At 43.2% G+C, this 23,046-nt stretch overlaps 1 protein-coding gene across 6 annotated transcripts in view; it reads left to right on the top strand.

Moving 5' to 3' along the window:
* The window catches only part of LOC115565779 (ubiquitin-conjugating enzyme family), a 39,197-nt gene extending 31,913 nt beyond the window's left edge, over nucleotides 1–7,284 (top strand). The window contains exons 1-7 of one of the 6 annotated variants that reach the window (XM_035960768.1): nucleotides 2,207–2,313; nucleotides 2,472–2,656; nucleotides 2,773–2,852; nucleotides 3,121–3,235; nucleotides 3,334–3,386; nucleotides 3,483–3,611; nucleotides 6,981–7,284. In XM_035960768.1, coding sequence (XP_035816661.1) covers nucleotides 2,613–2,656; nucleotides 2,773–2,852; nucleotides 3,121–3,235; nucleotides 3,334–3,386; nucleotides 3,483–3,611; nucleotides 6,981–7,111 — 552 coding nt within the window. In that variant the 5' untranslated portion in view covers nucleotides 2,207–2,313; nucleotides 2,472–2,612 and the 3' untranslated portion in view covers nucleotides 7,112–7,284. Of the gene's footprint in view, nucleotides 1–2,206; nucleotides 2,680–2,772; nucleotides 2,853–3,120; nucleotides 3,236–3,333; nucleotides 3,387–3,482; nucleotides 3,612–6,980 lie in introns of those variants that run through there. The other 5 variants (XM_035960767.1, XM_035960771.1, XM_035960766.1 and 2 more) reach the window with 5 other exon arrangements.
* Nucleotides 7,285–23,046: the final 15,762 nt, after the last annotated feature.

Here is a 23,046-nt window from a genome sequence, read left to right as displayed (position 1 = left end):
TGTTGGCTGGTTCTGAGCACGAACCACCTGTTATTGGGAGCACCAGCTTCGGAGCCGAAGCAGCTCCAGCTCGATCATTGAACGAAGCCATCAGCTTGAGAAAGTGGAAGTGAGTTCACCGGAGGTGGGCGCCAATGTTGGGGACTTGTTCTCAAATGCTATGAATTAAGAACAAGACAACATAAAATATTAAATATTAATGCCCTTCGTCCGCGGAAGCATTGTCTCCCTAAGGATTTAATGAGCTTCGGACGAAGGCCATAAACAAAATATCACGAAAGTCATACTTACGTGATCAAACTTGAAAAACAATATGAAGTAAAATGTAAAATATAAGACATTATAGAAAGACATGCCGAAAATGAATAACGATGTTCATATATATATATTTTATTATGTAAACTTAAATATTGAAACATAGCATTTAGGTACATTTATACCTTCGTCTTAGCAGAAAGCAATGATTCCAGCGTAATGTGCCAGTGATTACAAGATTGCGTGAACAGTACAGAGGTACTGTTCACCTATTTATAGGCACAGGGCGTGGCCTGTGAGGAATTACAATTATGCCCCTCATAAGGAATTACAACGGTGACTCAAACATATATGGACTAAAAGGTCATTCTACTTTTATGTCGGTTTATAAATTCCAAAGCTTCACGAAGAGGAACCTTCGGTCATCTCATACGAACAGCTTCAGCAGAAAATTGCTTCTTCCTTCAAGACCTTCGGCGACGAAGCATAGTCCCAACAGGGTACAAGCTCTGCAGAGTGTAAAACTGGTATACTAGCCGAGCTCACGGTCATGAGCGGCTGAGGACTCTCTGATGTTTAAATTATGGAACTTAAATTCAATTTTGTCATTTGCATTGCATGGGTTTATTATTAATTTTGTTCAATTACTTTACTTAAGGTTTGGTATTTACTTACACTTAGTAACTGCTAATAAAATTTTGACCAACTACTTAAAAGCAATGCTCAGCTTTAACTCCTGTCATTGATTAGCCTTACACATCACATGAACTACCACCTTTGTGAGTTCATGTCCACTGGTTCCCCACAACTTGTTGAGCTATGATCATGTGTGAGCTCACCCTTGCTGTCTCACACCCCCAGGAGAAGAGCAGGTGATTCAGGAGGAGCCACAAGGCGAGGAGTATGATCTGATCTAGGTGTCGTTTCTCAGTTGACATTGGCGCCGACGATCCTTAGTTCGTTTTATGTTTATCCTTTTATTTTGTAATAAGTCTTCCGCTATGTAATAAATACTCTGATTATTGTGACATTTATCTGTATACACTCTGTTATTATATATGTTGTCTTCTTGGCGCATGTATGAGATGCATCTGGCTTTGTCCCTTAAAGCCGGGTGTGACAATCTATGAGCTAGTTTGTAGGTTGTTGAAGTCCGATTCTTTAGCTTCCTGAAGTCCAATACTTCAGGTTGCTGGTCCCAGTGTTGAGCGGCACCAGAACATCTTGTCACACCAAGTCGCGATGGTGGAGATTGGCTTCGTGATTCCTAGCATGGACTATCGTCATGCATGCAGATCAGATTAACCATGCACTCTTGGCACTCAAACATGTAGTGACGGAGTGTGCAATGAAAAAAGTCGTCATGCATGTTTAAACCTGAAAAAATCCAGTCAACACTTCGTTTACATAGTCTGTTGGTAAACATGTCTTATAGGAAGCAATACCGAAGAATAATGTTTTGTATTAGGAGAAAAAGTTTTTAGTTATAGTCTAATTTTAGAGAATTGAATCTTTGATTTCAAATCTCTAATTCCACGTGGAATTAAACAACAGAATTTAAGAAAACTAATTTCAATTTACAATTCTGAGTTTCAGTATCTACGTACAAACAGGGTGCTAGAGAATACTACCCTTGTACCAAAAGCTCCGTGAAATGAGTCCTCCGTTGGTGGGCTGCCACGCGCCCGCGTCGGCAGCCGGGAAAAGCTGCCAGCACATGCCTCTCGCTCACTGCCACCGTCCACCGCTGCCGCCGAAGCAAAGCACTTTGCGGCGGTTTGGCCTGCCCAGTCCACTCTTCACAGGCTCACAGTAGTCAGTAACTACGAGAGGAAAACGGATGCAAATTAACCGGCACCATCCCTAACAACCAACCACCCGCCGCTTTCCTCAGTTGGTCTCCTCCTCACGCAGCACAATCCCTCCTAGAGGCTAGAGCAAAAGTCCTAAAGGCCTCAATTAGATTAGACAAAAAAGACGCGATTGGATCACTGGCGAGGGAGGCGTGTTTAGGGGGGTGGCGACCGAAGTTAGCCGCCGAGCTCGGCAGCGTTTTGCGTGATTGATTGCGTCCCTAATCCTCACTTCGTTCGCTTTGTCCCTTTCATCATCCCCTGTGCTTGTCTCGCCCGCTCTCTCTCGCCTTCCACAACCCTCTCCCTCTTCCATCTCATTTCCGCTGCGGCTGCAACAATAAAATAATAAGTCTCGTGCAGGCGAAGGACGTACGACGACGCGGACGCACCGTCAAAGTCTACAGGCTGCGCAATCCCTTTCTCCCTCTTATCCCCAAGGCGAGGAGCTGAGGGGGGGGGGGGGGCCCTTCTGCTGCTGTTCTTGTTTCCCCGCTCTCCAAGATGTCGTCCCCGAGCAAGCGCCGCGAGATGGACCTTATGAAGCTGTGAGGATGCTGGACCTCTCTTGGTCTGTTTTCCAATTCTGCCTGACCGTGTTCTGCTTGCTTTTTTTTTTGATCTGGCCATTCTTGCCGGCTTTCTTGGTTTATCGGCGTCGCAGGATGATGAGCGACTACAAGGTCGAGATGGTGAACGATGGGATGCAGGAATTCTTCGTCGAATTCAAGGGGCCGGCCGAAAGTAATAGCCCTCGCGCTGAATCCCGGTTGCTCTTCTCTCTCCCTGCCTCCCGTGCTGATGGTGCACGCTCCTGATTCTGATCTAGATGTTGTGGGGTGGAAGTTCAGTTTCAGGAAAACTGCCAGTCTCCACTGTTGATCGTGTTCAGATATTCTTGTCCGTTTAGCTTCATCCTTGATTGGTTGCTCAGTTGACCCGAACCGTCCTTCCTTTTCAGTCATAGTTTATCACAGGATTTTGCCAAATAAATTCGTACTCAATTTGGTAGGTATCTACCAAGGCGGTGTCTGGAAGGTTAGGGTAGAACTGCCTGATGCATATCCTTACAAATCCCCGTCCATCGGCTTCATCAACAAGATTTATCACCCAAATGTCGATGAGATGTGAGCATTATGGTCTTAAACTATTTTTCTTATTTTATTGAAGTTCATGCATGGAGTTAACATTTCCTTACCTGTTCTTATTTGACTGCAAAATGCAGGTCTGGCTCTGTATGTTTAGATGTCATAAACCAAACATGGAGCCCAATGTTTGGTGAGATACTCTCTTCTCTTCCATTGATGCTATGAGCTCTTATCTTATATAATCTATAATCTGAGCTAGATCTTTTTCCACATTCCTCTTTTGCAGATCTAGTAAATGTTTTTGAAGTATTCCTTCCACAGCTGTTACTATATCCAAATCCTTCTGATCCATTAAATGGGGAGGCTGCAGCACTGATGATGCGTGATCGTCCTGTTTATGAACAGAAAGTGAAAGGTACAGTGGTCCACTAAAATCCTCTGGTTGTTTTCAGTACGTTGTCTATAATTCTAAGATATTGTTTTGTTTGGTTGAAACATCACCTCCAGGCCTACTTTGCCATAATGTTCTACTACAGATTCATTCTTTTTTTGTCATATGCATTGCAACCTAAGTGTTATCCACACTTGAATGTTCTCTTGCAACCAGGTTCTTCATGCACCAAATTATCAAAAAAGTTCTGATCTTTTATTCCCATAACTTAGCTTTCTTACATTAGTTAAGAGTAAACTGAGTTCTCTTAAACCTACCATGTTCAAGTTACACTACAACACAATCACTGACTAGTAGTTACACTACAAGACGATCTACCAAGGTCTTCAAAATCTACATTGCTACCCTTAAGAGAAGATACTACCAATTACAAAGTTTGAGAAAAAATGGTGAAATGGTCTCTAGCTGAGTTGGTTAGGTGGTCTGATTAACACTTCTCAGCAGGGTTCGAGGGTTTTCTCGACCTGTGTGTGAGGTCTTCTCTTAATACAATGCCTAGAGGCTGTCTGTTCGGGTTTTTTCTCGACCTAGGTGTGAGGGCTACAATGCCGATTGTGTATGAGTAGAGCAGGGGTTCGGGGGTTTTCTATGAGGTCTTGTCTTATTACAATGTCCAGCGGCTGTCTTATCCCCTGCAGGTTGAGTTTTTTTTATAAACAAAAGAGCACAAACAATAAGGGCTCCTTTGGAACGCAGGATTCTCAAAACACAGTAATAGAAAAAGCGGGATTAGAATGCCCATGCCATTGGAATCCTACAAGAATGCGCAAGAAAAACATAGGAATGCAAGACACAAAGGAAAGAAAACATGAGGTTGTACCTCATGCTTATTTTCCTTCAAAATTGCTATGGAGGATGCATTCCATAGGAATTTTAGAGGACTGGACAGGATTCAATCCTTTGTTCCAAAGGCTCTTATAGGAAAACTTTCCATAGGAATTGAATCCTCTAAAATTCCTTTGTTTCCTCCAATCCAAAGGAGGCCTTACAGTTAGTCAGTTACTTGAGTTGAACAAATGAGGGCAAGTGTTGCATTATCTGAATAATCTATGCTTGCAACTTCAAACAATGTACTAAAACTGTATCCCTTAATATAATGCAAATCTCCAACTTATATAATCCTTTTTATTTCTCTGGTATTAATTCTACATTTCTACTAAATCCTAGTTAAATTGCTTTGCTCTCAAGTCTTTTTGTGCCCGATTTCCATGTTTTCTCTCAATTCTTTGTTCTGGTATTGAAGTGGTTTGACCAAAGTTAGTTAGAGGCATCACAGAACTCTAGGTCCGTTGTTACAGATGAGAAATCCTAAAACTTGTATGTACTTAATACAAGTGCCTGGGATTAGAGAAGCTGCTTTATCCTAGCTCTGGTTTGAACTGGCCTGGCATTATATATTTCTAAAGATTAAGAACCACCTTTACAGATACCCTGGAATTGAGTAGTTTTGCTTTAACCTGGCATGCCATGATAATGATTGTGGAGATAAAAAGTCAAACTATTTGTGGGGTGGTGGAATCTCCATAAGACACTGGAAATCAAGATGCAGGATGCATGTGTTTCTTATTTAACATCCCAGATACTGGTATATCTAGGTTCATATGCCCTACTAGTGATTTAGCTTCTATTAATCTTTGAAAGAGTGGCTATGGAAGATAAATATGTGGATGCAAACTAGTAACTTCTCAGTCCAGTATCATTTACTCCCATTTTCTGTTTAATCCAGTTAATGAAGTCTTCTGTTTGCTTGTTTGGATGCTATATAGATGGGGCTCTAGCCGAGTTGGTTAGTTGGTTTGAGTAGCACTCCTCAGTTCCTGGGTTCGACTCCTGATGGGGGCGAATTTTCAGGCTGTGGTTAAAAAAAATCCCCTCGTCTGTCCCACGCCAAAGCACAGGTCTAAGGTCCGGCCCCGGTCGCGGTCACTCTCACATGGACTATGGTGCCGCTGTGTATGGGTGGGGCAGGGGTTTGGGGGTTTTCTCGACCCGTGTGAGAAAGTCTTCTTTTTAATACAATGCTCGGGGGCTGTCTTAACACCCCCCCCCCCCCCCCACACCGTTTGTCGAGTTTTTTTTATATAGATACATTTTCAGTTTGAAACCAAGCTTATACTTCCTAACTGATGAAAACATTATTTAGGCCCTGTTTGGTTGGGCTTTCAGGGCTGCTTTTGCTTCCTAAAAGCCAAAAGCCCAACCAAAAGGGTTGTTTTTTAAAAGCAATTAATTTTCCGTAGTTCGATTTTGAAAGAACCTTAAATACTGCTTTTGGCTTTTGTCTTTCCATTTTTTGAAATGGGTGGAATAAAGAAATCTTTCATAGTTGTTTCAAGGGAGAGAAAGATAAGAGGTATATTTTATACTTGTTTCAATCAAACAAGTTTCATCTTCGTCCCAGCAGTTTTTTTCACAGCTTACGGGCCACAGCCCACAATAGCTTCATCATAGCCACAACTCAACCAAATAGGCCCTTATTTAATTGCTGCCAGTTGCATAGCACTATAATAACTGCTCTTAAATATAATATTCACCTGCTAAGTACTGGACTTGGTTGTTCATTTGCTTGAGTTAGGTAATACTTGCATTATGTATCTGCTGACACCTATTGGGTTATTACTTATTAGTAGGTGATTGATTTTTGTATTACTGATGTTAGACCTTGATATGTAGTATATCGAGAGAGACTTCTAGTGAGGTAGTTTCATGCCATCAGCACAGGGTTTCTTTTGTTTGATGGCACCATGCACCTAGAGGACACTAATCAGGCAACAGCAACAGAGCTTTTTAGTACCAAGTAAGTTGGGGTAGGATAGAGTTAAAACCCGGCAGAAGTCACAAATCAAGGTTTAGAGACGTGGATAGTTTTTTCATTCGCTTTTATTTAAGGCTAATTTTTAGTATATATTGCATCTTCAAGTCTATTTTAGTGTCTTTTTTCATCAACTTTCGACCTTCTTCTACCTCTGTTTTCATTATTATGGTGTCTTAGGATTTCACTACGTGCTAATGCCTTTGCGGAGGTCTTTGTTGGATATGTCCAAACCATTTCAATCAGTGTTGGGCAAATTTTTTTGAACTGGTGCTATCTCTAGCCTATCATGTATATCATCGTTCTCGACTAAGATTTTGTGTTGTATGCCCGCAGATCCAACACAACATACGTATTTTCGCAAGATTTTTCTGCTGAACAACAAAGTCGCAATAAAGCAAAATTTCTCTATTGCATTTTAATATGCCATATCTTGGAGCACTACTTTGTTCACCATTGGCCAATTAGGTTTGTGTCATATTGACACTAAGGTGCCAACATTCTCTCCCATGTTTCTGCAGAATATTGTGAGAAGTATGCCAAACCAGAGGACGCTGGTATCACTCCGGAAGACAAGTCCAGTGATGAAGAGCTTAGCGAGGAGGAAGACGACTCCGGTGATGAAGCTATACTTGGCAATCCTGATCCCTAGTCTGAGTTGGAAGAAGCCAGTCCAGCTCATCAATACAATGTTTATTGCAGAAATTGCAATTAAACAAAAACTGAAAAACAAAAAAACTTTGGATGGCATGTAAATAAGTGTACCTTGTATGTTCTCCAATGTTGTTTCCTTCATTTGGCTGATCGAAATTCTGATTGCTCTTACATCCCCCCCCCCCCCCCCCCCCCCCTTCCCGCACTCCCACGCGTCATGGTTTGCAGTCGATCTGTGCTTTGGTTTCGGAGGAATGGAAAAGACAAGGCTGTTACTTTCTGTTCTCCATTGGATGTTGCCGTGGACTCAATAGGTGTGGATTGCTTGCCTGTTTAAGCAGCAGAAGGGTATTTTAGGAAGAAGTATTAGGCCTCAGGTCAATCGTTCTTTGGTTCGGATTTTCTTTTGTGGGCACTGACAGTGACTAATGTGGATGTGGGTTGCTGGCTACCCACAGATGGTAAAGATTCCGCTCCCTTAATTCTATAGTAGTCTGGCCGATTAGGACTACTCCCGGTGTGTTTGTTTCCTGCAAAAGACGAGGAAAAAACTGAAGAAACTACTCCCGGTGTGTTACACCAGACTAAGCTCACACCGACGAAATCGAGGGTATGTTTGGGAGTAAGGGTTCTAGCCTCTCTAATCCTCTTTGTTCTCGTGACTCAAACAAATCTCTAATCCCCTTCATTCTCGTGACTCAAACAAATCTGGAAGGTGTCGTATGCTATGCTATTCTGGATGGCAGCTTGGGTTTGTTTGGTTGGTTTCTTGCGGTCAAAAAAGTTTTTATAAGTTGTGAGCGGTAAAAAGTTATTGTTGTAGGTTATGAGCTGTGAAAAGGTTAAAAGCCATTTGGTGAAATTGGTTGTAGCTGTAGGGTCATGGATGAGCAGGCGCCATGGATAAAAAAGAGCAGTATTTTCCATTTAAGGGCTTGTTCGGTTAGCTCTCAATCCATGTGGATTGAGTGGGATTGGATGGGTTTGAATCCCAAACAAGTCAAACTTCTTCTTAATTTTTTCCAATCCCATCCAATCCATGTGCATTGGGAATAACCGAACAAGGCCTAACAGTAGCAGGTGGATAATATTTGCAAAGTCCTTCCGATCGCTAAAAGTAGGTCTAGAGGTGCTTTCAATTTTTTACCATGAGAAAACAGTAGCTGGATTGGACTCTTTAGTTTGGCTTTGGTGTGAGGCAATAGGCACGGTGAAAAACTGATGAGGACATCAACCCCAACAAAGGAATGACTACTCCAACTGAACCAGCACAGGTGCCACCAGGACCACTCACTCGAGCTCGTGCACGTGAATTAAACTTCATGATGATTCTGAAGAATGAAGGACCAAAAGTTTCCTAAAGTGCATGCGCCACCTATGCTTATGATAAATCTGCCCAGAATAAAGTCTTATGTTGGAACTTGCTCTCAGCAGCAAGGAGGCCAACAAGGGTGAACGGTGGTGACAACAGGGTTACGTGCACGGGGGCAATAGCTCTGTTGATCTAGCCTCTCACGGGCACTGTGCGGGGGTATTTATAGGTATCTGAGTGCCCAGCGCCTTGTGTTAAGGACGCATGTGCCTTCAGACACCTAGTTTATCCCCAGAATATTCCCATAAAGCAGGATTACAAGCTGTAATTACAAGAATGCATTTACAAGCTAGGCCCGTAACACAAAGGCGGCCACGCGGGGCCCGTTACAATGGGCCAGATCACACGTGGGCCTTAGAGCAGGACGAGGCCGTGCTGCGGGGAGACGTCACCGCAGGCCTTCGTCTGGTGCTGAATGAAGCGAAGGGTGTCCCTGCCCGTTTTGTCTTTGTCAGACCAGCGACTGCAGCGAAAGTCGACGAGCGAAGGGTGGCGTCTTTGCTTTCGCCCCAACATCTTATATTGTTGAATTTGTGTGCATTTGCGTCAAGTGTTGCTGGTTGCCTCGTAGTTCCGTTGTCACCACCATTCTTTTTTGTTCATACGTCCCGCATCTTTTTTTCCTCCCTGCTTGTTTCGTTGGCACGTTGTCAGCCTTGCTGATTAGAACACTTTGGGGCGTCGGATCTGGTTATCAAAAAAAGGAAGGAAAGAAACAACAAAGGACAGCAAAAACAAGGTAAGGTACAAAAATATAAAAAAAGAAGAAAGAAGGAAAGTGAAAGAAGGCAACCAGAAATTAGTGCGACCCATTTCCTTAATCAGCATTGTTGTGTTTGGCAAGCCGAACCTGCAACCAGATTTGGGCGCCTACCATCTTTGTTTTTGGCAAGCAGCCGACTTTCCCTTACACGCCCCCTCCTTTCCTTGTTCAGGGATTTGGATGTGTCCATTTCCTTGTCCAGCACTTTTTGTTTTTCGCAAGCGACACCTCCATATTTGGTGCGTCCAAGCTTTCCAATTCAGGCTATTCGATTTTGGAAATCAAACCTTGTTTCCTCTTTTAGGGATTTGGTGCGCCCAGTCATTTTGGGAAGCTATCTTGGGCGCCACTTTTTCCAGCCGGGGTTTTGGTACACCTTCTCCACCTTTTGCACACCTCCCTTACACGCCCCTCTCCTTGCCTTATTCTGTTCGGTTTTACTTGGTTCTAGCAGCCTTAGCTACGTGTTTGCACCCTTATTCAACTTTACATTTGCTGATTGATTGTGCTAATCCTTGCTCTAAAGTGCAGCCTTCCTATAGCTCCACAAATATCTACAGCGTGCAGATTGTGTCCTCTAGCAATCGCTCTATCCAAGCTTTGTGGTTGCACCACTGGTTACAGGTCACCCCTGTGGACATGGTAAGAACGAGTAAGACCTTGATATCAATTTTTAGTTGAGCGCCCAGTTCCACAACCCATTCAACTAGCTGTAGGACATATCATTTTTTCCTTGTTCTCTTGTCTTTGCACTAACTATGGCAGGACCATCGGGGGTTAAAGAGGATGAGAACACCATTTCACAGTCCCCTCGTACCAAGGGCATCATTCAGCATTTTGAGTGACAAATGCGCCTACAACTTGATGGCCTCGCTGAAGACGTTCACATCACCAACGAGCGCCTTGGCCCACTTGAAACAACACAAATCGAAGCTGGTATGGCGCTCCAGGAATTACGAATAGCCCAAGCCACCACCAACACCACCCTCGACACCATCATGACATGGCTGGAGGAGTTGTCCCAACAGCTTGCTGAGCTACAGGGTGACACTAATTATGGTGGTGACACCGAGTACGACAATCAGCCCCATCGTCGTCGGCATGGACCTCGTTGTGTGGTACGTAACTAGAATGATTTTTCCTCTAAGATTAAACTCACTATACCTGAATTCAATGGTACATATAATCCTGACGTGTATCTTGAGTGGAAACTTGTTGTTGAACAAAAAATTGCATGTCATGCTTTTCCTGCAAACCATCAAGTTAGAGCTGCTACTAGTGAGTTTACCCATTTTGCTTCTATTTGGTGGCGCGAACATTGCAACACACATCCCACTGGAATCCCTACCACTTGGGATGCTTTGAAAGTCCTTATGCGCGACATATTTGTTCCCTCATACTATGCTCGCGATTTGCTTAATAAACTACAACGTCTAAAACAAGGCACACACTCTGTTGAAGAGTACTATCAGGAGCTGCAAATTGGTATGCTTCGTTGTGGTTTATTTGAGAACAATGACGCAGCTATGGCACACTTTTTAGGTGGTTTAAACCGTGAAATTCAGGATGTGCTTGATTATAATGAGTATAATAATATTACTCGTTTATTCCATCTTGCTTGTAAAGCTAAATGTGAAGTGCAGGGACGACATGCGAGGATACAAGCTAACTCTTCTGTAGGTCGCACCACATCGTTCCACTCCAAGCCTGCCGCCGTGGCACCACCAGCAGTGACATCGCCATCTACCAGCACTCTACATGACAAGGTCGTAGCAAAAAGTCCAGCGCCACCTCCAGCAACAAAGGGTGCTTCTTTCACTGGATGCACCAAGGATATTCAATGTCATCATTGTAAAGGGTTTGGTCACATAATACGAGACTACCCCAACAAGCGCACACTGATTATACGTGATAATGGTGAGTATTCTTCAACTAGTGATTTCGAAGAAACCATATATGCTTTGCTTGCCACTGACGTTGCAGGAACCCAAGAAGAACATGTGGATGCCACAGATGCTGACAAGTATGAGAGTCTTGTCGTGCAACACATATTTAGCACGTAGGTTGCACAACCCGAGCAGCACCAGCGCCACACCTTGTTCCATACCAAAGGTGTTATGCAAGAACGTTCCATTCACATCATTATTGATGGTGGCAGCTACAACAACTTGGCAAGCATGGAGCTGGTGGAGAAGTTGTCTCTCCCCACACGTCCACACCCACACCCCTACCATATTCAATGGCTTAGCCAGCGTGGTAAACTCAAGGTAACACGCTCGGTACGTGTTCATTTCTCTATGGGGTCCTATCATGATTATGCGATTGTGATGTTGTTCCAATGGAAGCTTGTTCACTTCTGCTCGGTAGGCCTTGTCAATATGATACAGATAGCTTACATCATGGTCGCACAAACCATTACTCTTTGATGTTTAAGGGTAAGAAAATAATTCTTCATCCAATGACCGCTGAATAGATTGTAAAATCTGACATAGCTAGAGCTAAGCAATAACACCAGCAACCGCCCATAAATTAAAAGCTCATGTTTTGCTTGCCACTAAATCTGATTTTGATGATGTACGTGCTGATAATATGCCTTGCTATGTGCTTGTATGCTTTCATATGTTGTTTTCACTAGATGATGCACCATCTTTGGATATACCCCCTGCTGTTACTAAGCTTTTGCAGGACTATGCCGATGTGTTTCCGAAGGAGTTACCACCAGGTCTTCCTCCCATTCGCGGTATTGAACACCAGATCGACCTCATCCCAGGTGCTCAGCTTCCCAACCGCGCCCCGTACCGTACCAATCCCGATGAAACAAAGGAAATTCAGAACCAAGTCCAAGCGTTACTTGATAAGCAGGGGCGGACCCATAGGGGGGTCCGGGTGGGCCCTGGCACACCCTAAGCCGGGCCCACCGGGGACCCCACCCGGCCACTCGTTCAGCAGCCAAAAGGCCGTTTCAACTTCTCCAGACTCCAGTTTCCGATCCTTGCGGCTGTTCCCCTGTTCGTGGCGCCCTGGTGGTTGGAGTTGGAGACCTGACGGCTGGCTTCCTGGTGGCTGGACTACCGGAGTAGTGGAGACGTGGTCACGTGGAGTGGCGAGTGCGCGCTGCCCGCCGCGCGCCTGCGCGGCTGTCCGCCACCGCGGCTGAACGCCTAGACCGGCAAACCGTCACTGCGGTACTGCCTGTTCTTGCGGCTGCCTGCTGCTGCCGCCTGCTGCTGCTGCCTACTGGTGATTGGTACGAATTGCTGCCTGCTGGTTTAGGATTTTTGTCTTATTAATTGTTGATTTACTACCATTATTTTTGTAGTGACTAAAATATGAAGAAGCAGAGAGATATTGCATCTCTTTTTCGTAATCATGCTGCAAAAAAAACAGAAGTTTATTGCTTCTTCATTATCTCTGGATGTTACTCAAGCGTCGACACCTCAAGAACAAGAGAAAGAAAGGATAAATGAAGAAATTGTGAATCCAATGCCATCTGCACCGCCACCGCCAACACTTTATAATGTTAGTCGTCTTCCACATGATCCAGGTGAAAGACAACCTATTGCAAGTTACCATGCTAATGATCATGATGCAATTCGAAGAGCATATATTCTTAGAGGTCCATTTGAACCATATGCACATGAATTCCCAAATAGGAAAATTGGAGATAGAGATCGCCATTTTAATTTTGTGTGGTTTCAAAATTTTCCTTGGATTGAATATAGTGTTAAGAAAGATGCTGCATTTTGTTTTATGTGCTACTTATTCAAAAGTAAAGCAAATAAGGGCAAAGGGACTTCTGCATTTACTTCAGATGGTTGGAATAATTGGAATAAAGGGTCTGAAGCACTTCTAAAACATGTGGGTTCTATGTCACATAAGATAGCCGAAGAGAAATATCTTGGCATTATAAATCCTAATGCAGCAATTGATAACAAAATTGAGAAGTGGAGTGATGATGATCGCAATCTTTATAAGATAAGGTTGACATATTCACTTCGATGTTTGAAGTTTCTTTTGCATCAAGGATTGTCATTTCGTGGACATGATGAAAGTGAAGAGTCTAGCAACAGAGGAAACTTTATTGAAATCTTAAAATTTCTTGCTGTAAATAGTGAAGAGGTCAACAAGTATGTTCTTAACAACACTCCAGGTAATTGCACTTTGACTAGCCCAAAGATACAAAAGCAGATTATTTAGTGTTGCGCTATAGAAACTAGAAAGAAAATAATTGAAGAGCTTGGGGAAGAGCCATTTGCAATTTTAGTGGATGAGTCTAGTGACATATCACACAAAGAACAACTAGCTCTTTGCTTGCGTTTTGTTGATGCATTGGGAAGGCCATGTGAGTACTTCATTGGAGTTGTTCATGTAGATGATACTAGCTCTTTATCACTTAAGGATGCAATTGAAGCTTTACTTGTTAGTCATGGCTTGACTTTGACACGAATTCGTGGACAAGGTTATGATGGGGCTAGCAACATGAGAGGTGATATTAAAGGATTGAAAACATTGATCATGCAAGAGTCACCTTCTGCTTATTATATCCATTGTTTTGCACATCAACTCCAACTAGTTCTTGTTGTTGTTGCCAAGGGAAATAATGATTGTGTGTGGTTTTTTGATCAAGTAACTCTCTTATTGAATATCGTTGGAGTTTCTTGTAAGTGTCACGGTATGCTTCGAGATGCTAGACTTGAGAATCTCATGAAATCACTTGAATGTGGTGAACTTGAAACTGGGAGAGGATTGAATCAAGAGATGGGGTTGCCTAGGCCTAGTGAGACTCGATGGGGCTCTTATTACAAAACTATATGCAACATAATTACTATGTATCCTGTCATCCGAGATGTTCTCATGATTCTTGGAGAGGATACTACAATTAGAAGTGATTGGACAAGAATACATTCTATGCTTGGAGCTTTTGAGTCATTTGACTTTGTTTTTGATGCACACTTAATGTTTGTTATTCTTGGATATACAAATGATTTATCAGTGTGTTTGCAAAGAAGGGAGCAAGATATTATCAATGCAATTTCACTTGTTAATGTGGCAAAGAGAAGAATGCAACAGTTAAGGCTTGATGGTTGGGATCAATTCCTTCAAAGAGTCACTTCATTTTGCAACATACATGATATCCAAGTTCCTACTACGGATGGAAATTATAAGCCTTATGGAAGATCATCACGATTTGTTCATAACCAAACCAATGATGACCACTTCAGAAGAGAAGTATATATTGGGGGTCATTGATCAAATTAGCCTAGAGCTTGATAGTCGGTTTAGTGAGGCTAATATGGAGCTGCTTTCTTGTACGTCAGCGTCAGCCTTGGATCCTTCCAACTCTTTTGCTTCTTTTGATGCACACAAGGTACGAAAGCTAGCTGATTTTTATCCTAATGACATGTCAAGAACTGACTTGTTAAAACTTGACTTGCAACTTGACAATTATATTGATGGCATAAGAGAAGACGATAGATTCAAAGACATAACTAATCTTGTGGACCTCTCGGTTAAGCTTGTTGCAACAAAGAGACATAAGGTGTTTGATATGGTTTATTTGCTTCTCAAATTGGTATTGCTTTTGCCGGTGGCGACAACAAGTGTTGAAAGGGCATTTTCTGCAATGAGTTTGGTGAAGACTAAATTGAGAAATAAGATGTGTGATAGTCTTTTGGATGATTGTCTTGTTACATACATCGAGAGGGATATTTTCTTCGAAGTGAATGAAGAAGATATAATTGAAACTTTTATGGCGTTGAGGAAGCGCAGGCCAGATAAGTAGTATTATTGCAATTTTTATGTTTAATGTATGTAATTTTCATGTTTACTTGTTGAGTGTCAAACTTTATATCTATATATCAAATTGTTTACCAAATTTACTATGAAATTATATGTACATTAGATATAATTATACATGAAAATTTTGTTGCGGCACACCCTATGTAAAACTACTAGGTCCGCCACTGTTGATAAGGGCTACATTTGTGAGTCTCTAAGCCCTTGCTTTGTTCCTATTTTATTTGTTCCCAAGAAGGATGGTACCTGGCGCATGTGTGTCGATTATCGAGTGATTAACATCACAATTCATTATCGCTATCCTATACCTCGCCTTGATGATATGCTTGATGAGCTTATTGGTGCTATTATTTTCTCCAAGGTTGATTTGCGTAGCGGGTACCACCAGATTAGAATGAAACTTAGGGATGAATGGAAAACGACATTTAAAACAAATTTGGCTTATATGAATTGTTAGTTATGTCGTTTGGATTGATTAATGCCCCTAGCACATTTATGCGCTTGATGAATGAAGTTTTGAGGCCTTTTATAGGATTGTTTGTGGTTGTTTATTTTGATGATATTCTAATTTATAGCAAGTCTATGGAAGAGCATTTGGAACATTTGCGTGCAGTTTGCAATGCTTTGTGCGCTGCCCGGTTATTTGGTAATTTGGAAAAATGCAACTTCTGCACAACACATGTGTTGTTTCTTGGCTATGTTGTTACTCTACAGGGCATTGAGGTGGACAATAGCAAGATTGAGGCCATCCAATCCTAGCCCACGTCAACGATAGTTACGCAGATTTAGAGTTTCCTTGGGCTTGCAGGATTCAACCGATGGTTTGTGCATGATTTCAGCTCCATTGCCGCCCCGTTGCATGAGCTCACCAAGAAGGACATCCCTTTCTCCTAGGGTATGACACAAGACGAGGCATTCACCATCCTAAAAGATAAGTTAACACATGCCCCTTACTACAACTACCTGATTTCAATAAGATGTTTGAACTTGAATGCGATGCTAGTGGTATTGGGTTGGGTGATGTGTTGCTTCAAGAGGGAAAACCAGTGGCTTACTTTAGCAAAAAATTAAGCGGTGCTCGTCTGAATTATTTGACTTATGATAAAGAACTTTACGCCTTGGTTCGCACTCTACAAACTTGACAACATTATTTATGGCCTCGCGAGTTAATTATTCATTATGATCATGAGGCTTTAAAACATATTCGTAGCCAAACCAATCTGAACCGTCGGCATGCTACATGGGTGGAATTAATAGAGTCTTTTCCTTACATCATTAAACACAAGAAGAGGAAAGACAACATTATTGCTGATGCTTTGTCGTGTCGATACACCATCTCAGTTAGATTTTAAAATTTTTGGCTTACAAACTGTGAAAGAACAATACGCCGATGATTATGATTTTCAGGACATTTTGATGCATTGCAAGGATGGTAGACCATGGGGTAAATTCCACGTAAACGATGGGTTCTTGTTCTGTGCTAACAAGCTTTGTATTCTAGCAAGCTCTATTTGTCTTTTGCTATTGCAGTAAGCGCATGCTGGCAGACTAATGGGACATTTTGGTGTATATAAGACACATGAGATTTTGGCCGCACACTTCTTTTGGCCCCAGATGCGCCGTGACGTAGAACACCTTGTTGCACACTGCACCACATTCCAGAAAGCTAAGTCACACCTGAGCAACCACGGTTTGTATATGCCATTACCTGTCCCTGCTTCTCCTTAGATCGATATTTCTATGGATTTTGTTTTAGGCTTACCTAGAACTAAGAAGGGAAGGGATAGTATCTTTGTGGTTGTTGATCGATTCTCTAAAATGGCTCACTTCATACCATGTCATAAAACTGATGATGCTAGCAGCATTGCTGAATTGTTCTTTCGTGAGATTATTCGTTTACATGGTGTTCCTCATACAATAGTCTCAGATCGTGATGCTAAGTTCCTAAGACATTTTTGGAGATCCCTTTGGAATAAACTAGGCACTAAATTGCTTTTCAACACCACTTGTCACCCACAAATAGATGGGCAAACTGAGGTTGTGAACATGACCTTATCTACCATGCTTGGGAGGATTTTTTGGCACATGTAGAGTTTGCTTACAATCGTGCTACACATTCCTCCACAAAAATGTGCCCTTTTTAGAATATCTATGGTTACATTCCATGGGCGCCAATTGATTTGCTGGCCCTTGATCCTTTGGACGCCCCACATGTAGATGTTGTTGCACGTGTTAAACACATGTTGGATATCCATGAGCAGACACAACAGAACATCGCGCACACTAATGCTAAAAATCGAGTTGTTGGTAGCAAAGGTGAGAGCACCTAGAGGGGGGGTGAATAGGTGATCCTGTAACACTTCAAAAACTTAAGCCACAAAACTTGGTTACTTGTTAGCACAGTAATTTGCCAAGTAGCTAGAGAAGGATCTCAACACAACACAATAACCAAGAGATATCAATCACAGAGATGACACAGTGGTTATCCCGTGGTTCGACCAAGACCAACGCTTGCCTACTCCACGTTGTGGCGTCCCAACGGACGAGGGTTGCAATCAACCCCTCTCAAGCGGTCCAAAGACCAACTTGAATACCACGGTGTTGCTTTGCTTTTCTTAATCCCACTTGCGAGGAATCTCCACAGCTTGGAGCCTCTCGCCCTTACAAAAGATGTTCACAAAGAATCACGGAGCAAGGGAGGGATTAGCAACTCACACACGACACAAAGATCACAGCGAATACGCACACGCAAAACCCAGACTTGAGCTCAAGAGAATAGCACACTAGAACGGAGCTCAAATCACTAGAATGTCGAACAAGTGCGCAAGAATGAAGTGTGAGTGATCAATGATGCTCAAAGGATGCTTGGTGTTCTCCTCCATGCACCTAGGGGTCCCTTTTATAGCCCCAAGGCAGCTAGGAGCCGTTGAGCACAAATCTGGAAAGCCATTCTTGCCTTCTATCATCGGGGGCACCGGACAGTCCGGTGCACACCGGACACTGTCCGGTGCCCGATTTCCTTCCTTAAATAGCGAAGCCGACCGTTGGCAGACTTGGAGCCGTTGGCGCACCGGACATGTCCGGTGCACACCGGACAGTCCGGTGCCATCTTCTAGCCGTTGGCTCAGCCACGTGTCTCGCGCAGATTGCGCGGCCGACCGTTGGCCCGGCCGACCGTTGGCTCACCGGACAGTCCGGTGCACACCGGACAGTCCGGTAAATTTTAGCCGTACGTCGCCGGTGAATTCCCGAGAGCGGCCACTTCGCTCGAGCTAGCCTGGCGCACCGGACAGTCCGGTGCACCACCGGACAGTCCGGTGCTCCCAGACTCAGCAGATTCTTGGCTGCTCGAGCCAAGACATTTCCAATTGGATTTTTCCTGTTTCCAGCACTTAGACACAATACATTAGTCCATAAAACAATGTACTAAGTCTGAGAAACATACCTTTATTCTTGATTTGTACTTTGTCCACCTTTTTACACTTAGACACTTGCGTTGGACACTAAATCACCAAAACACTTAGAAATGGCCCAAGGGCACATTTCCCTTTCAATCTCCCCCTTTTTGGTGATTTATGCCAACACAACATAAAGCAAGTAGAACAAGTACAAAAACAATTCAAATAAGAACTCAAAATTGTTTTGATTCAATTTGACATATATGGATCACTCTATGCCACCACTTGGTTTGTTTTTGCAAATCAAACTCAAATTCCTATCTCTAAGTCAAAACCACTTGTAGAGACATAAAGAGAGGTTTTCCAAAGAAATTTGATCAAGGATTTCAAAAACTCCCCTTTTTTTGTTTTTTTTATAAACAGCACTTCTCCCCACAAGAGGCCAACTTTTGACATGAAAGACAATAAAAGAGTTTTGACAAACCAAAAGCTCTAATCTACTATTTCCAAAATTTCTCAAGTGGTAGCTGATCCATTTATTGCTTTGGCCTTTATTTTCTCCCCCTTTGGCATCAAGCACCAAAACGGGATCAATCTTGGCCCTTTAACCCCATTGCCTCACCAAAATTTTCAACACTAAGAGCAAATAGGCAATAAGAGTATAAAGATGAACTTGGAAGAGTTACTCTTTTCATCGGAGTGCAGTGGAAGTCTTGCATGGTCCAAGTCCACCTTTTTCCCTTTCAATTATCCTTGGAGACTAAAACAACCAAACTCAAGAACATAGTTAGTCTCAAAGGGTCAAGTTGTAGCACAGCTCCCCCTAAATATGTGCATCACTTGCAAACAGGACTTGTGAGGTCCAGGGAGTGTTTGTACAACTTGAGCACCACAATAAGCAACAAAATGCAGAATGAACATGATCAAAAGCATAAACACATGTATGCTACATTTCAATCCAAGTTCCGCGAATCTAAGATATTGAGCTCACTACGCAGCCTGCAAAAGGTCTTCTCATCTAGAGGCTTGGTAAAGATATCGGCTAGCTGGTTCTCGGTGCTAACATGAAACACTTTGATATCCCCCTTTTGCTGGTGGTCTCTCAAAAAGTGATGCCGGATGTCAATGTGCTTTGTGCGGCTGTGCTCAACAGGATTTTCCGCTATTCAGATAGCACTCTCATTATCACATAGGAGTGGGACTTTGCTCAGATTGTAGCCAAAGTCCCTGAGGGTTTGCCTCATCCAAAGTAGTTGCGCGCAACACTGACCTGCGGCAACATACTCGGCCTCAGCGGTGGATAGGGCAACGGAGGTTTGTTTCTTAGAGTTCCATGACACCAGGGACCTTCCTAAGAATTGGCACGTCCCCGATGTACTCTTCCTATCGACCTTACATCCAGCATAGTCGGAATCTGAGTACCCAATCAAGTCAAAGTTAGACCCCTTTGGATACCAGATCCCGAAGCAAGGCGTAGCGACTAAATATCGAAGAATTCGCTTCACAGCCACTAAGTGACACTCCTTCGGATCGGATTGAAATCTAGCACACATGCATACACTAAGCATAATATCCGGTCTACTAGCACATAAATAAAGCAAAGAACCTATCATGGACCGATATGCTTTTTGATCAACGGACTTACCTCCTTTGTTGAGGTCGGTGTGTCCGTCGGTTCCCATCGGCGTCTTTGCGGGCTTGGCATCCTTCATCCCAAACCTCTTTAGCAAATCTTGTGTGTACTTCGTTTGGGAGATGAAGGTGTCGTCCTTGAGTTGCTTCACTTGGAACCCAAGGAAGTAGGTCAACTCGCCCATCATCGACATCTCGAATTTCTGCGTCATTACCCTGCTAAACTCTTCACAAGACTTTTGGTTAGTAGAACCAAATATTATGTCGTCGACATAAATTTGGCACACAAAAAGATCACCATCACAAGTCTTAGTAAAAAGAGTTGGATCGGCTTTCCCAACCTTGAAAGCATTAGCAATTAAAAAGTCTCTAAGGCATTCATACCATGCTCTTGGGGCTTGCTTAAGTCCATAGAGCGCCTTAGAGAGCTTACACACATGGTCGGGGTACCGTTCATCCTCGAAGCCAGGGGGTTGCTCCACGTACACCTCCTCCTTGATCGGCCCGTTGAGGAAAGCGCTCTTCACATCCATTTGGTACAACCTGAAAGAATGGTGAGCGGCATATGCTAGCAAGATGTGAATTGACTCTAGCCTAGCCACAGGAGCAAAAGTCTCCTCAAAGTCCAAACCTGCGACTTGGGCATAACCTTTTGCCACAAGTCGAGCCTTGTTCCTCGTCACCACGCCGTGTTCGTCCTGTTTGTTGCGGAACACCCACTTGGTTCCCACAACATTTTGCTTGGGACGAGGCACCAGTGTCCAAACTTCATTGCGCTTGAAGTTGTTAAGTTCCTCCTGCATGGCCAACACCCAGTCCGGATCTAGCAAGGCCTCTTCTACCCTGAAAGGCTCAATAGAAGAGACAAAAGAGTAATGCTCACAAAAATTGACTAATCTCGAGCGAGTAGTTACTCCCTTGCTAATATCACCCAATATCTGGTCGACGGGATGATCCCTTTGAATCGTCGCTCGAACTTGGGTTAGAGGTGCCTGAGGTGCTTCTTCCTCTTCAACTTGAACATCCTGTGCTCCCCCTTGATCATGCGTCTCCACTTGAGGTACCTGTTCGTCACCTTGGGTTGGGGGATGCACCATAGTTGAGGAAGACGGTTGATCTTGCTCCAAATGTTCTTGAGGCCGTACATCTCCAATCGCCATGGTGCGTATCGCGGCCGTTGGAACGTCTTCTTCATCTACATCATCAAGATCAACAACTTGCTCTCTTGGAGAGCCATTAGTCTCATCAAATACAACGTCGCTAGAGACTTCAACCAAACCCGATGATTTGTTGAAGACCCTATACGCCTTTGTATTTGAATCATAACCTAATAAAAAACCTTCTACGGCTTTGGGAGCAAATTTGGAATTCCTACCCTTCTTCACTAGAATGTAGCATTTACTCCCAAAAACACGAAAATACGATACATTCGGTTTGTTACCAGTTAGCAGCTCATACGATGTCTTCTTGAGAAGGCGGTGAAGGTAGACCCTGTTGATGGTGTGGCAAGCCGTGTTCACGGCTTCCGACCAAAAGCACTCGGGGGTCTTGAATTCTCCAAGCATAGTCCTCGCCATATCTATGAGCGTCCTGTTCTTCCTCTCTACCACACCATTTTGCTGAGGTGTGTAGGGAGTGGAGAACTCGTGCTTGATCCCCTCCTCCTTAAGAAACTCCTCCACTTGAAGGTTCTTGAATTCGGACCCGTTGTCGCTCCTTATCTTCTTCACTTCCTCCTATGCTCAGATAGGCGACGGGTCCGAAGAGGTCCATATGTAGCAGCTCCAGGGGTCTTGATGTTGTCATCACATTTTTGGTGTGATGAGAGCCTCCCACCTGTTTCCCTGCTTGACAAGCTGCACAAGGTCTATCTTTTTCGAAATGAACATTGGTTAGACCTATCATGTGTTCTCCCTTTAGAAGCTTGTGGAGGTTCTTCATCCCCACATGTGCTAAGCGGCGATGCCACAGCCAGCCCATGCAAGTCTTAGCCATTAAGCATGCATCTAGACTGGCCTCTTCTTTTGCAAAATCAACTAAGTAAAGCTTGCCGTCTAGTACACCCTTAAAAGCTAGTGAACCATCACATCTTCTAAAGACAGACACATCTACATTTGTAAACAAACAGTTATATCCCATATTGCATAATTGACTAACAGATAGCAAATTATATCCAAGACTCTCCACTAGAAACACATTAGAGATAGAATGCTCATTGGAGATTGCAATTTTACCTAGCCCTTTTACCTTGCCTTGATTCCCATCACCGAATATTACTGAATCTTGGGAATCTTTGTTTTTGACGTAGGAGGTGAACATCTTCTTCTCCCCCATCATATGGTTTGTGCATCCGCTGTCAATAATCCAGCTTGAACCCCCGGATGCATAAACCTGCAAGGCAAATTTAGGCTTGGGTCTTAGGTACCCAACTCATGTTGGGTCCTGCAAGGTTAGCACAAATATCCTTAGGGACCCAAATGCAAGTTTTGTCTCCCTTGCATCTTGCCCCTAATTTTCTAGCAACTATCTTCCTATTTTTTCTACAAATAGCAAAAGAAGCATTTAAAGCATGATATATTGTAGAAGGTTCATTAACTTTCCTAGGAACATTAACGACATTTCTCCTAGGCATATTATGAATAACATTTCTCCTACCAACATTTCTATCATACACATAAGAAGAACTAGAAGCAAACATTGCATGAGAATCAAAGGCATTATATACATTACAACTCCTATAAGCATTTCTAGGTTGTCTTCTATCATAGTACATAAAAGCATGGTTCTTTTGCACACTACTAGCCATAGGGGCCTTCCCTTTCTCCTTGGCGGAGATAGGAGCCTTATGGCTTGTCAAGTCCTTGACTTCCCTCTTGTAGCCAAGTCCATCCTTAATTGAGGGGTGTCTACCAATCGTGTAGGCATCCCTTGCAAATTTTAGCTTGTCAAATTCATTCTTGCTAGTCTTAAGT

Source organism: Zea mays, chromosome 1 (assembly GCF_902167145.1).
Source record: "Zea mays cultivar B73 chromosome 1, Zm-B73-REFERENCE-NAM-5.0, whole genome shotgun sequence".
Taxonomy (NCBI): domain Eukaryota; kingdom Viridiplantae; phylum Streptophyta; class Magnoliopsida; order Poales; family Poaceae; genus Zea; species Zea mays.
The sequence above is the reverse complement of the archived record's forward strand: the minus strand, read 5'-3'. Positions and strand labels throughout refer to the sequence as shown.